At 37.0% G+C, this 14,616-nt stretch overlaps 1 protein-coding gene across 4 annotated transcripts in view; it reads left to right on the top strand.

The window, feature by feature from the left end:
* Positions 1–1,202: 1,202 nt before the first annotated feature.
* Positions 1,203–14,616, top strand: part of m1ap (meiosis 1 associated protein) — a 77,754-nt gene continuing 64,340 nt past the window's right edge. For 2 of the 4 annotated variants that reach the window (XM_077229572.1, XM_077229570.1), the window contains exons 1-4: positions 1,209–1,404; positions 3,531–3,789; positions 3,933–4,115; positions 5,510–5,693. In XM_077229572.1, coding sequence (XP_077085687.1) covers positions 1,340–1,404; positions 3,531–3,789; positions 3,933–4,115; positions 5,510–5,693 — 691 coding nt within the window. In that variant the 5' untranslated portion in view covers positions 1,209–1,339. Of the gene's footprint in view, positions 1,492–3,530; positions 3,790–3,932; positions 4,116–5,509; positions 5,694–14,616 lie in introns of all 4 variants that reach the window. The other 2 variants (XM_077229573.1, XM_077229574.1) reach the window with 2 other exon arrangements.

Genomic DNA, 14,616 nt, shown 5'->3' with positions numbered 1-14,616 from the left:
ACAGTGTGGATACAATCACCCCCCCCCCCCCCACTCTACCAAATATTTACATTTTGAATTTGCATAAAATAAAAAAAGATTAATTGCATATTGGGCCAATTCTGGAATATTTTTTAATGAAAATGCAACTTTTGAGCATAATGTTTTAATCCTCTGTTCCGTAATAATAATGGTTTTGCGTAAGAAATTAACACTGGAAATAAACCAAATAACATGGATGAAGCTTTTATTTTAATGTGTTGTAAACAGGTTCCGACTTTGCAGTCATCGGGTTGAGGTGAGTATTGTTTGAGTTCTACGGGGAAACACTGTTGGCCCTAGAGGATGTTCTTCTGAATAGTGAGATATGTGCTTGTGAAAAAATTGCATTGGTTAAAGCCATGGGAACCTGAGTTCGGCTCTGGTGGGATTTATAGAGAGGCGTCTGGAATGCTTAGTGAGATGTTAAATTGTTTCTGGTAATTGCTCACATGTTACAGTGGCAAAGTAAGTCCCAGAATGCAAAACATCTCAACAAACTCCATGTTTAAATGGCTTGCGTTCCCATTTCCTTCTTAACTTGTAGACACTCTGTTTTGAGATGAAATGTCCCCAAGCATTCCAAAGCTTGGATTTCCGTTTTGCCAATTTCGGCAACAACATCACTACTGGGATTGAGGCCTCTGCCTGCTTTCCCTTATCTCCAATGAACAGATGTGGGAGTTTCACGCTGATTCCTGCCTATAACGAAGAGGTGATGTGTCTTCATGTGTCAGTACTGATTTCACAACACAGCCTTCAGCTAAAGCCTCTTAAGGCTTCAGTAAGTGAGTCTGCTGCATCCATCCCTGTGCAAATCACTGATTTTATTCATGCAGGAAATGGAACAGCACAGATTAGATTTCATAATTTGACTTACCCCATTACATGAAAGTTGTGAAACTGCACCTGGGGAGTAGCGATGAGAATTTTAAAAGTGTCCTTAATTTAAATAAAATAAGGGAATAAAAACTATTATATTATATTATATTATATTATATTATATTATATTATATTATATTATATTATATTATATTATATTATATTATATTATATTACATACCCCCAGAGAGGCTCATGGCATGAGTTTAGTTCTTGATATGAATGAACCGGTTCAAATTTACGAGAACCGTTAGGACCGATTCAATCACACCAATTTGAATCATTAATTTACAAGATCCGACTCAAAAGAACTATTTTGGGATTCAAGCTTCAGCAACAAAGCCAACGGTGGAAATGGATTATGTCGTGTCGTTCTTCGTTTAGTTATTCTTCTGCGGTCTGAAACGAGTGGAGGGTAAATATAAAGTATCTGCAGATAATGAATTTAAGTCTTCAGTCTTCGAATCAGAATAATAACGAGGCCTTCATTTGGAGCCTCCTCCTGTAACGTTAAGTTGTTAAGTTAACTAAGTTAGAAGTTTTTAAGTTCGTTAGCGCGAGATTTACGTTTGGTCACATTAGGGAGGACAGGTAAATATTTGTAACATACAGCCATTGAAAATGAATAAATATACTTATATTTAAATTAAAAATAGTTATTGGTTTCTTCACAGTGCTTAACAAACGAAGCCGACCGAAAGAGAGCGCGAGACTGCGCGTATCACTGAATCTAACGTTAGCCAGTAACGTTGACTTAGCCTACTTGTAGTGAACTGTACGTTAACGTTACATGAATACTGAAGTGACACCTGCTTTGCTCTTTCGTCAGCTTTCTCATCAGCACTATCTGCTGCTCATCTCAGGGCAGTGAGTCTGTGGAGCTGTTTTAAGAGCAGACAAAGTGCCTTTTGTCGCCCGTGTCGTGCTTAAGCGGCGGGAAAGGCCCGAGGCTCAGCATTAGGGCGCTCAAAGAACTCTCTTGTCAAGTGGGATAGCATTGATGAGTCCTTAGATTGCAGAGAGCTGCTGCCTTATATAACCAATTTGCCCCATCTGCCCTGCTATGGTTAACAATATATCTCTTTGTGTTTTACTGCTTTGGAAAAAGAACTTATAAGGAGTCTCTTTTTTTCACAGTCTTTCTTCTTTTCTCAGAAGAACATTCTTGTTCAATATTGAATTTGATTAAGCCTAATGTTCCCTCTTAAGTTATTGCGGTGACATTACGGGACATTTTGTTCTGTTGAAGTATTCATTTTGTGTTCCAGCATGAAATGTGACTTTGTATTAGAGGTATAAGTCACTTATTTTCCCCACATTGAGAAATTAAAGGGATAGTTCACTCAAAAATGAAAAATTTGTCATATTTCCTCACCCTAACATATTCCAAACCTGTATGAGTTTCTTTCTTCTGTTGAGCAAAAAAGAAAATATTTTGAATAATGTTGGTAATCAAACAGTTGATAGTAGGGTGACCACCATCAAACATACCAAGTGTGGGACGATTATAAGTTTGTGTAGGACAATGTGGGACGTTACCAACACTAAAACATAACCTGAAACTGTTATATAAAGTTTATCTAACTTAATAAAAACATTTGTATTCTGCTTTTCAGATGATAAAAATTCTTTGTTCTAATAGTCCCTTCCAGAAAACACAATTACACCACAATGTAACATAACATGTCTTTATTTTACATGACATAGGCCTATAAATTCAACATCACAGCCCAAAGGCAGCAGGGATCATGCAGATAACTATTTTTGAAACATTTCTGACCAAGTCCAACTAAAATCCAACAAATTAATTAATGAACAAATAAAATATAAACCAACATGAATTTAGATAATGGACAGTCTTATATATTAAGAATATATTAAACCAAAAACGTTCATATTTTTTTTTAGAAAGGATGTGAATTAAAATCACCACAGCAGGCAACAAATTGATAAATTCTGTTAAATTTAAAATTTAATTTACCGAATTATCCATTTGTTTTCTGACAGAAACACATGGAACGAATCACCGCTCAACATTTTGATCGACAGCCGTCACAACCTACTAGTGACCGTGTTTACTCCTTTGCTTTCAACCATTGGATAGGTTTTTAAAAACGGCTGTTGTATTTGTACTTCTAATGAAGCGTTGTTAAATATAGGTAAAAAACTACGCCTCAAAAAGAATAAATAAAATGCTTTCTTAAAAAGGCAAAAGAACGCATGCACGTTTTCTTAATATGATGATTAAAAACAAACAGACTGATGAAAATGCGGCACATTTAGATTTTTGGGTGAAGTATCCCTTTAATGAAGGATTTCCTAACACTTCCTTGATTCAATTTTTAGATCTCAGGTGTTTCTTGGTTTTGATGAATAAATTTAGTCTGCTGTTATTTAGGTTTCTACCTATGCATGAGGGAAAAGATTGATAGATGAATCAAAATAACAACAACAAAAAAACACCCACATAGCCTACACACTGCTCATTACTGACAATTGACCTAGCTAGAAAACTTGTAAATTAGGCAATCAGTGAATGAATATTATATGCCTATTGCAATTTTTTTGTGATATTTCCAGATTGGATTTCAGTTCAGTATAATTACATCCATATTCATGTTCCTATGTAGGAGAACCATGAGTGCCAGAAACAGATCCTGCTCTTCCTCCATCCTCCAGGCATGCAGTTCATCATCCTTTACCAGACAGCCCTCTCGTGTGTTGATCGTAGATGCATCGCCACCCTGGTGGTCAGAGACATGCACTGTTCTGTGTCAGGCCCTGGAAGATTTCTTTTTTCTGGCCAGTAGTCTTGCAGGACCTGTTCGTGTGCCACTGCTTAGCGTGTTTGCCATCAGTGTACAGCTGGAGTGCCTTCTACCCTTTGTGGTGAGGATGAGTATGTGTGTATTTGTATCCATGTTTGACTAGGTGCGATACAGTAGGTACTATGTGTTTAATAGACAAATAAAAGTATCTATCTTCTAATGTCTTCCAAGCTGTTCATTCCTTCATCTCATTCTCTTCACCAGCAAGTTAAGGGAAATTTGACACGTCTGCTGTCCTGTGTAGAGGAGCTGCGATCTCTGCCTCAGGAGGGCTGTGTTCGGCAACGGGGGGCACTCCTTAAACAGGCAGTGCTAGACAGCCTGCAGCAGTTTAAACAATACATGTGCCATACAGCTCAGGGGGACATCAATAGCAACTGTGTTGAGGTGAGAACTTCCACCGCTAAAACTTAAATTGCTTTCAATTGTGTATCTGTAAGGAAAGCGAAACATTTAATTTCTTATTAAATACGGGGGAATCTCATGAAGAGGTCAATTTGGTCACAAATAACCCAAAAATCAGAAGATAAAAAGAAATGTGGCGGCTGGGGGACATATTTCATTGGGCCCTGTGTATTACAGTAATGAAAACCATTAAAAAGTTAAAATACCTAATGCATGACAGACACTAATGAACACTGGGTGGTGAAATGTGCTCAGTTGTCCTCAAAATAATGTCACAATAATGGGTTCTTTTGATTTTCACCTATAAATGCCTTAATCCACTATACAGTAATCAGTCTTGCTGCCCTGGTTACTTATCCTTCAAATCAACATTACTGCCCTTCGATCTATGCATCTGCTTCCTGGCTGCATTTTTGTTTAAACCTCACATAACAAGTAAAGAAATTGTCTCGTCTGTATTGGGCCTCTTCAAAGCACAGCCATTCACATTCAGATTTCCTACCAATGTATCCAAAGCTCATTTACCCTCTACTATTAGCCTTGAATGAAGATGTTGTCTCACTGACACAGACCACATGGCCCTCAGCAGCCACTCTCCTCTCAGCAGGCTCCATTAAAACCCAGCACTAATGCCCAACCACAGGAAGCACAGCAGAGGACAAGTGCATTTAATCAGATTATACAAGAATATTTTTTGTGCCCTAAATGGGATTATATGGTGTATATGGATTTGGTCTCACTTTGCTGTGACACAACAGAGCTATTTATAGTTATGCCAGAGATGTCTATCATAAGATGAGAGAAATGACAGTAGCTTTGATGTATGCGATTGTAGCGCTCTCTTTGCGACTCTCTGTTCAAATATGCAACAGATCATGTAGCAATGATTTGTACAAGTTATTTATGTGGCACAGGGCACAGCTTTGATGACTGATTTATTTGTATCCTTAAATATGTTCTATGTTCTCATATTCTATACAATTAAACCTCAGAGAAGATGTTTTTGTGCTGTGTAGTTTGTGAGTTATTTCCCTCACACTCTGAGTTGGAATTTATATCAACAAGAGAGACAGCTAATGACCACAATCAGCTTTCATTTGTGCAATCATAAAAACAGGGCCATTGGCTTCGTAGCCTTTTGGGTACACTGTGTGAGTATTGTTTGGAAATGTCAGCAGAAGTTTGGCATGACTTGCGATTTACAGAGAAACAAATGTAGCATATTTTCTCAAAATTGCTTTTGTTGGCTATTTAAATCTTCAATCCATTTACCAAAAATTGTGTTGATGAAGTGAATTATTACAAACAGACATCCCTGCTTAGCTGAGTTTTGACTTATAAACTGCATTCTAACTGAAGAATTTACATTTTTCTAGGTGACTGTATTAACCTGTCAGTCAGGACAGATAGTCCTTAAACAGCTGGAGCAGGGTCTGAAAAACTCTGATCTGATGAGTCTGCGCAGGCTTCTGGTGGTCCACATCACATTACAGCAGAGTCTCTCAGACAAATATCTAGCCTGTAGCCTTGAGACACCATCTTCAGAAGATGACCAGGAAGGTAGGAGGACATATTTAGTCATAACATATTCTTAGTCAGTGAGAAAGTAGATGAGCATTGGCCTTTATACTCATCAAATATGGTCATTGTGTTCTACAACATCTGCCAACCATTGGATTAACAAAGGGGTCAACAGGCAAACAGACATTTTTAATACTTTCAGTATTAAGAAAAAAAAAATCCTGCTACATAAAACAACAAATCTCAATTCAAAAGGAATTTTGTGTGATGCTTTGTACGTGTGTACATTTTTGGCAAATCTCTGCGCCCTCTCTTGTTTTCTGCATAATTACTTTAATTAAGGTTTTGCGGTCGACGGTCTCAGGATTTCATACCACAGACTGCGTAAAATGAGATTCCCAGGGTGAAAGAGCAAACCAGACATCAATTCAAAAAACAGTGCCAAACATTCAAATCTCTGTGTGATCTGATAGGTAGTGATTTAGAAATCATGGGAGTGCCGGGTAAGATGATTCAAATATAGGGGATGATAGGGCAAGTTTATGTCTGCACATTTATAAAAAAAATGAAATTATATCTTTGCTTAAAATTGAGGAATCTCTCTTTCTCCTCTTCTTTAAAGTAAATCGACTAGTAAGTGAGTTGCTTGAATGACTTGTTGACCAGTTGGTTTTAAAGAAAGATTGTGTCCTTATCTGCTATCTCATTTACATTTAGTTTTTAAATAGTACTTTATAATGTATTGGTTTAATTTAATGACTTCTAAAATCTAGGTGGCACATACTTAACACAATAATTTATAGACTGTCATAGTGAGGCATAGTGAGGAATGTAAGATTGTTCATTTAAATCCTAGTCTGTGGCAGCTTTTCAGAAGGCCTGTCTAGTTTAAATATATCAGTTTTTCTCTTCTCTAAGCTGAATACCTACATAATTGCCTTGAGTGTGTTGAAAGGGTGGATTGCTTTTTATTTCCTTCAAAGAGTAAATCTTGAGCAAACCTTATTTAGGTCTTTTCTTTAGTTTCAAATTTTCTCACTTATATTTTAGATGCAATATTGGCTGTTTTTGTTCTATTTCAGAAGCAAAAATAGTTCCAAACAAAGATCACCAAAGATTCAGAACCATAGCGTCATATTTCATTACTGCATGATTCAGTGTCTTGAAAAAATTGGTTGAGTCAAAGATTCAATGACCCATTTATAAACTGCCTTGTTTTAGAGTTTCACCTCTTCACCCCTGTGCACTTTTTTCTGTCTCGTGGATACATCCTGCATTTCTAGATTGTACACACAAAAATGTTCTGTGTTTTTATATTTTTTTGCCCATTTCCCATTAATTTCCTATGGCTGTAAAAAAATGTTTAGACCAGGGCATGATTTGAAAAGGCTATTAGACAATTTATTTTGTGTTCAGATACCAAGTGCCATAAAAGTGTCCCATAAAAACTGCTCCTAAATCGATACATACAAATTTATCCTCTAGCGCAGGGGTCGGCAACCTTTTTGTTATGAAGTGCCATTTTTAAGTTTCTGGTTTTATCACTGTGCCATAACCCCACCCCAATATCTATAAATACACTTACACATATTTTAAATATTCACAATGGCTAACAAAAATAGTACAGAAACTTAAATAGTCCTAATTTGTTTTACTTTTGTCAAAATCCTTATTTGTTTTCAGTTTTAAATTAAACTGAATGACAGATTTCCAATGGGCCTGTTTACACCTGTTCATTCATTTTAAATGATCAGATAGCTATCAGTTTTGTTAAAACCGTTCCATTTACACTGGGCAACCTAACTGTTTCTCCGCAAAACCAATATAAATCTAATCTTCAATTCCTGCGCTTTATGAAAATTTAACGCCGTTCACATCAAAGAAACCAAGATCAAAAACAAAGACCACAATTGTAGAGTCAGAGAGAGAGAGGCATCAGCATTGGTAAGATAATTTATTATTTTTAATGAAGACGACTGTGTGTTGAGCTTCTGGATGAGACGCCGAACTTTGTTTCATTTGCGGCAGTTTGCGCGTCGGCTTGCTGAAGAGATGCTCAGCTACTTCTCTGAGGCAAAGCGCTACTGCAGCACGCAGTCATATCTGGGTACCGGGAGCTGTTATAAATCGTTCTTGCATCTTTAGTTTTTACTATTTTAGGAGTAGTAACATTTACATTTGTGGCTTCAACAACCAGATGCATTTTGTCTTTTCATCTGGAATGTGAAAATGTCCTCTTTTGGCTTTTCATGATTGGATAGTTATCTGATCAGAGAAAACACATGACGCAACCAGGTACACATGAACGCTGTGACCACGATGCATCACATCCATTTCGATGTGTGAAATGTTTAATATGGACCCTATACTGAATATCTCAAAAATGTATAGAATTACTGTTACTAACTGTACTATAAAGTTTGATTGACACGTAATTGCAGTAACGTTGTCTCCGGTCTTCTGGGTTGTGCGCGTTCATGCTTCCAAGAGGCATACCTTTGGACAGCAATTTGCAGGGAGGTTGGGACATACACTTCTAGTGCTATCAGGCTAAAGTTAGCATTTTCCCAGATGTTCTACTGCAACTTTAATATAACAAGCTGTGTTACTATGAGGAATGATTACATAAAAATGTAGATCTGTATGCAGGTTTATCTGAATGATTTACAAATTTATCTGAATGAAATACATACATTTCTCTCACATTTTCTCAAGTGCCAGCGATTAACCCTCAGCGTGCCATAGGTTGCCGACCCCTGCTCTAGCGCATCTCCTAATCGTCATCTGCTGAATCAGACGACGTCTTGCCCCCTATGAACACTATCACTTGGGAATAAGGTCTCTAGTTTCCACTAACCTGCTGCTGGATTACTGGAACAAAACAAAAAAACAATGCATTTGAAATGCTTTAATCACGGCAAGGAGGACCTCATGTCAATCACAGAGAATCCCCACAACAAAAAGAGTACAACATGGTGCATAGTAAAGGTCACATTATTCATTGCATAATTTTTTTTCTAATAAGATTCTTCATATGTGTAATTCAGCAAACCGTTCACTTTTACTAGGTTAAAGCAAATATGGATTTCTTGATTACGTCAGCTTGTTACTCAAGTCATTAGGTTATATATTTAGACAGACATCTAGTCTTGTCCATCTGCATCCGTTATTTCAACACACACTAACTAATTGTTGGGGACATTTAGTTTTCAAAAGCATATAAATGTTAATCCTGCAGGAAAAAGGAATGTTAGTTATGATTAATTCAGCTGAAGATTAGCTGATAGACTGTCAATTCATTAAATGATCAGCTGTTTTCCCACAGAAGCAGTTTATTCAGTGTAGCGAATCCTCTCCTCCATTGACATCCATTTAAAAAAAAAACAGCCTTTAGTCTCCTCCCTTGCGAACTACATTTTTTTTTTGCTAACCTTAGTGGCTTGTCTTAAAGTGGCTTTGTTGATAGTAATTCTTAAAACCTTAATTAGCTTGTTAAAGTGTGTTTGATTAGGTTTGTATGGAAGTAAAATAATGTCAAATGTTTTTGAAATAAAAAGCCTGTTGCATTGCACTACTTGGAAAAAAAATAGGCATTGCATTAACCATGCTTGCATTTTAATGCATTGTATTTTTAGGGTTTGCATTTTTATGGGCTGAAATTCAACATGGTTGAATATTTAAGCTGTGAATATTTCAATTAAAAGCATTTCAAACACATTTTCATTATTAAAAATTCAATAATCCATATTCACCCTTCATATTTAACTTCCAAGATATTCGAACTGTTTAAAAATACAACCTATACTATTCAACAGGCAATTTTCGGTCCATTTTATTTCGTTTTGCAAATTCGCTTCTACAAATTCAGTGGTTCAAATTCGACCGTAAATTCAACATTGACGTCCAGGAACTGCAGGAAAAGCAGTAGATGGCCGAGCATACTCTCCATCTGCTGTTAGTCGACCTCACCAGCAGGGGGTGCAAGCGCTTGTTGTTGACGAAGACCAGCAAAATTAGAGCAAGTCATTCATTCATAAAACTCATTTATAGCAATGTAAGTTTATTTGTGATTATTATGATGGCTGTTTTTGTTAAATTCGGTGCCTTCAAGGTTACTTTTCCTGTGTAGCCTACATGCATATTTCTCTACGGTGAACGAGATCATAATGTTATTCCCCGATGCGGATATACAGATCCAATGTTACATTTTTGAGGTTGACATATATTTCTCTTGGTTGTTTAGTTGCCTTAACTTTATATTGTGGCGATGTGCTGCATGCAGGCTATTAGGGTTTCCCTCAATACTTCAGGATTCCCCTGCTGGACCTGTACAACACTTAACGTAGCTTAATGGACTAGTGATGTAAAAGTCCAAACTCACAGGCAAGCAGAAGGACTCAGAATAACGCGCACAGCTGAGCGTTTCCCAGTGATAGACTGGCATAAAGATGGCTTGATGTTGGACATTCGCTCATTTAGGGACCTCTCTAAAGTTTATACGACTTTGGTATACACGTTTCTAACTTCAATAGCATTTGAATAGAACGACTTACAGTCATAAAACCAACAGTAAAGTGTTCATGTAGGGTCATGCATAATGTGCACCCTTTGGATTTTTGATATTTATTCAAATAAAATGGTGATGTCGATTAACAGCAGATGGAGAGTATGCTCGGCAATCTACTGCTTTTCCTGCAGTTCCTGGACGTCAATGTTGAATTTACTGTCGGACAACTGAATTTGTAGAAGCGAATTTGCAAAGCGAAATAAAATGGACCGAAAATTGCCTGTTGAATATTATGGGTTGTATTTTTTAAACAGTTTGAATATTTTGGAAATGAAATATGAAGGGTGAATATGGATTTTTGAATTTTTAATAATGAAAATGTGTTTGAAATGTTTTTAATTGAAATATTCACAGCTTAAATATTCAACCATGTTGAATTTCAGCCCATTAAAAATGCAAGCCCTAAAAATACAATGCATTAAAATGCAAGCATGGTTAATGCAATGCCTATTTTTTTTCAAGTAGTGCAATTCAACAGGCTTTTTATTTCAAAAACATTTGACATTATTTTACTTCCATAGGTTTGGAGCTAAACTCTGCTGGAAAGTGGGTCTGAATCCGAAATTGCCCACTATACCCTTAATAGAACATTATTTGAGGGGGCTCCGAAACCATAGTGGACATTTATAGAGTGCACTCATTCTATCAAACATTGCACTGAGTGTACAGCCGTTATACACCAAACGACTGTTCAAACGGCTCGTTTTTAGTCACTCCTTCAAGTGAACCATATTAGTGGACTAACATAGGGAATAGTGATTGAGGGTTTAGGAGGCGATTTCGGGATTAAGCCTGGATCTCCAGGGCCAGAGTTGTTCGTCCCTGTTCTATGTAGTCACAGACGGTTCACTAATCTGACTGGGCTGTTGTAGTCCGACAGATATGTCTAGTAAAGGGAAGTTTGAGGTCATGTAGTCCATTGTGTTTTGCTGGATCAAGTCCATACCAGCTTTATTATTGATTGAGAGCAGCTAATGGGATAAGAACCTTATGTCAGTTCACCCACACACACACGCTGAAACACTGACTCTGTTTTCAGGGATTAAAGTTCTCCGTCGCTACGACGGATTTCCGTTAATTGCAGCGAGTCTATGACGGATTTCCGTCAATTGCAGGGTTCTTGTCTGTCCTTATGTTCCTTAATGTCCTAAATTCACTTTTCATAATTTTAAGGCCGTAAATAGGCTTTCATTTCTCAAATAGTGTGATAAATGTCTTAATTTTAGTTTGAATAGGTCTTAAATTAAGGAAAGACGAGGTGTATTCACCCTGCGGAGGGGGATGTGATAAAGCCTGGATTGGAGCGAAAGCACGTTCCTCTCTCCACTCTAGCATTCTGTAATCACTTCGCTTATGGTCCAGTCCGGCTTTTCAATTCCCGCTCACGGAAAAACTGCTCCGTGTTCACTCAATCAATCTTTTTGGATACGTGCATGTCAGGCTACAGCTGGTTTGCTGCGGTCCGAATCCGAGCGCGTTTGTTCCCGGCGCCCCCCGCAGCGTTGGTCTGGTTTCAAACTCAACTTGATTCTATACAACCCTGGTGCGTTTGTGTGCATATTACATCATCGCAAACGTGCACGGCGCATGATAGAAAACAGAACGCGGGTCAATATTGGCCGTTTCTCAATACCAAGTACGCAAACTTCGGACTTGCCAAGTTCGACTCAGGAGAACAACTCCTGAGGACGCGCGTCCGGTTATTCTGCAAATGGAACAGCGCGTTCTTGATCGCGTCACTCAGCTCGCTCTGGCTACTCCGGTTATCTCTTTATGTATATTTTAGGCAACAATAAAACAAAATATGGTATAAAATACAACTCTGCCTCTTTTCATCAACAATCAAACGAAATATATATAAAACACCTCTTTTCATTTATAAATGAACATATTATCATAAACAAACATATTAATGGCCACACAAATGTGGTTCAGGCAACGCACATTGATTATCTTCACTGCATATATTTATAGCAACACGAAATATAAAACACAACCCTGCTTATTTTTGTTTTCATTTAAAAAATATGAAACATTATTAATCATTAAAACTGACATTTAACAAACAGAGACAGGGTTGTATCGTTTTATTTTATTATGCATGTACACAAACAGTAAAGAGAATGCATAGTAAAATATATATAAAGAATATTTTAGAATATATAACATTACACAACCCTGTCTCTTTTTGTTAAATGTCAGTTTTAATGACCAATAATATCCAGTATAAAAGTATAAGTAGCCTAATAGGTAGGCTATAAGCTATACAATGAGAAATAAATCAAACAATTCAGTCAAACATTAGTCAGCTCTCTAATAGGCTGCAAAGTTAAAGTTAAATAGCCTAAATATATAAAGTAATGTAACTTCACTTTGCCCTCAGCCAAAACGATTTGCCATGGAACAAACTATATATTAATATATTTAGCATTGTTTGGTCTTATAAGATAAATAAAAATATGCACTGAAAAGTTATGTAGATGGTTGATTATTTGTCAAGCTAATTAAAATGTTTTCATAGATTAAAATAGCTTTTAAAATACACAAACTGGCAATATTAAAGCGGTTTAAAACATCTCCCCTTAAAACGCTATTGGTCTCGACTATTTAAATAAAGTTAAAGGAATATGAAAATTTCAGTCAGAAGAATTTTTTTCACTTTAATCCCTGTGTTTTGATATAGCTGCCCCACAAACTTAGGTGTGAGCAGCTAGACCGACATTGAGGTCTAGCGTCCCTCCCTGTCTGACATCCTGTTTTTAACTATCAACGGACAAACTCAAGTGTGAGGAGGACCTCAGAATTAACATTTTGACACTGTGTGCCTGCGGAAGGAAATAAGACTGTGTTTGTGTGTATGAGAGAGAAAGATACTGTACAGTTCGGCTGAGATTGTTTCTGTTTCTATCTTGGTCTGTATAAAGTGAACTTATTCAGACCACTTAATTTACTGGGATTGATTTGATTGCTTGAAATTAAATTGATTTGCCTTTTTTTGTCAGTGTTGACAGAAAAGGGGCATTTAACCTCAAATAGATTTTCGGTCTCATTTAATTGCTATCATCTTTTCTTCCCTATTGTGAATTTGTGACTTCAAAGTAAACACGACTTCCCGAACAAGAAAAAATTTTGGATGGGACTTGATTTTGTCCATCGGGAATTGATTGGCTCGTTGGATCATTGTTGTTTGCTAATTTCTGTTTCATGTCAGTGACAGGTTGCTGGAGGGGAGGGATTATTGCCCAGATTTTGCGATAGTGTTATCAAGAAAGAGATGGGGAGGGGAAGTCAATGTTTTTGATTCACGAGTTTGCCTGTCCATTTAGTCTTAGTTAATGGTAAATCAACTTGGCTTACTGTCCTCAGAGGAGGCTCGAACCCAAGGTTCGGCTTGAGTTCCGAGCTAAACCCCCCATAAAAGTAGTGCACAGAGGAAGAATAAGAGAAATAGAGAGATGCCGGAAGAATTGTTGCTGAGACGACGCAGTGACTGCTGCTTATATACGCTCGTAATGATGATTGACAGGAATTTATATTTAGGCTCCTCCCGAACCTACGCTTGGAACTACATTTAACTCCTTAAGCCCTGAGGGCATTTTTAGAGTTGTTTTTTTCTGAGTGACACCCACAAAACTAAAGACTCATAACTCCAAAACTATAGCAAGGAGATTCAAACGGTAGATATCGTTTGATAGAACATGCCCTAATGGGCATTTTTAAAATTGTTCCTCCTTGAGGAATATTTTGTGATCAACACAATGTATTATGTTCATTTTGGGCTCATTTTAATTGTAATAATATGATGTATAAAATGATGTGCCATTTTCAACATATCTGTGAATGTTTCATGAGCTATATGATGTTTTGATACATGGTAACATGGCAGTACATGGTACAAAAAAATATTTTCTAGATTAGGGACTGTTTGTTTTTTATTTAAGGGGCTACTGGAGGAGTTTTTAGATCTATAGTCAAAATAGACTTGACCCTCCCTTCGCCAGCAATAAATTATTCTATGACCCTCCAAAATGATTGTGAAAAAAGGCACGTCATATAATTTATTGATGTACTTCTGTACTGGTTTGCGCTTGGCAAAGATGTTCAGATATCTCGATGCCTAGTAGACCTACACCAAATGTTCATTAAAAAGGGTCCTGTACAGGGCTGTACAGTGCGACATATATCTACGAAAAGATTGGTCCATATGATGAATAAATGTAGGCTGCATGCGTGCGATAGGCCTACAGTTTTGTAAACTCTGTACTTTTTTTTTTTTTTTTTCAGACATGATAACAGTCATTTTATACTTGTGCTTATGCGATATCACGATTTTTGATCGTGGATTATTTAATGTCTCCGCGATCTGCTTTTGAAGAAATATGGTAGTATCGCTAC

Source organism: Siphateles boraxobius, unplaced genomic scaffold (assembly GCF_051911475.1).
Source record: "Siphateles boraxobius isolate OS27281-9 unplaced genomic scaffold, OSU_SipBor_1 130, whole genome shotgun sequence".
Classification (NCBI taxonomy): Eukaryota; Metazoa; Chordata; class Actinopteri; order Cypriniformes; family Leuciscidae; genus Siphateles; species Siphateles boraxobius.
The sequence above is the reverse complement of the archived record's forward strand: the minus strand, read 5'-3'. Positions and strand labels throughout refer to the sequence as shown.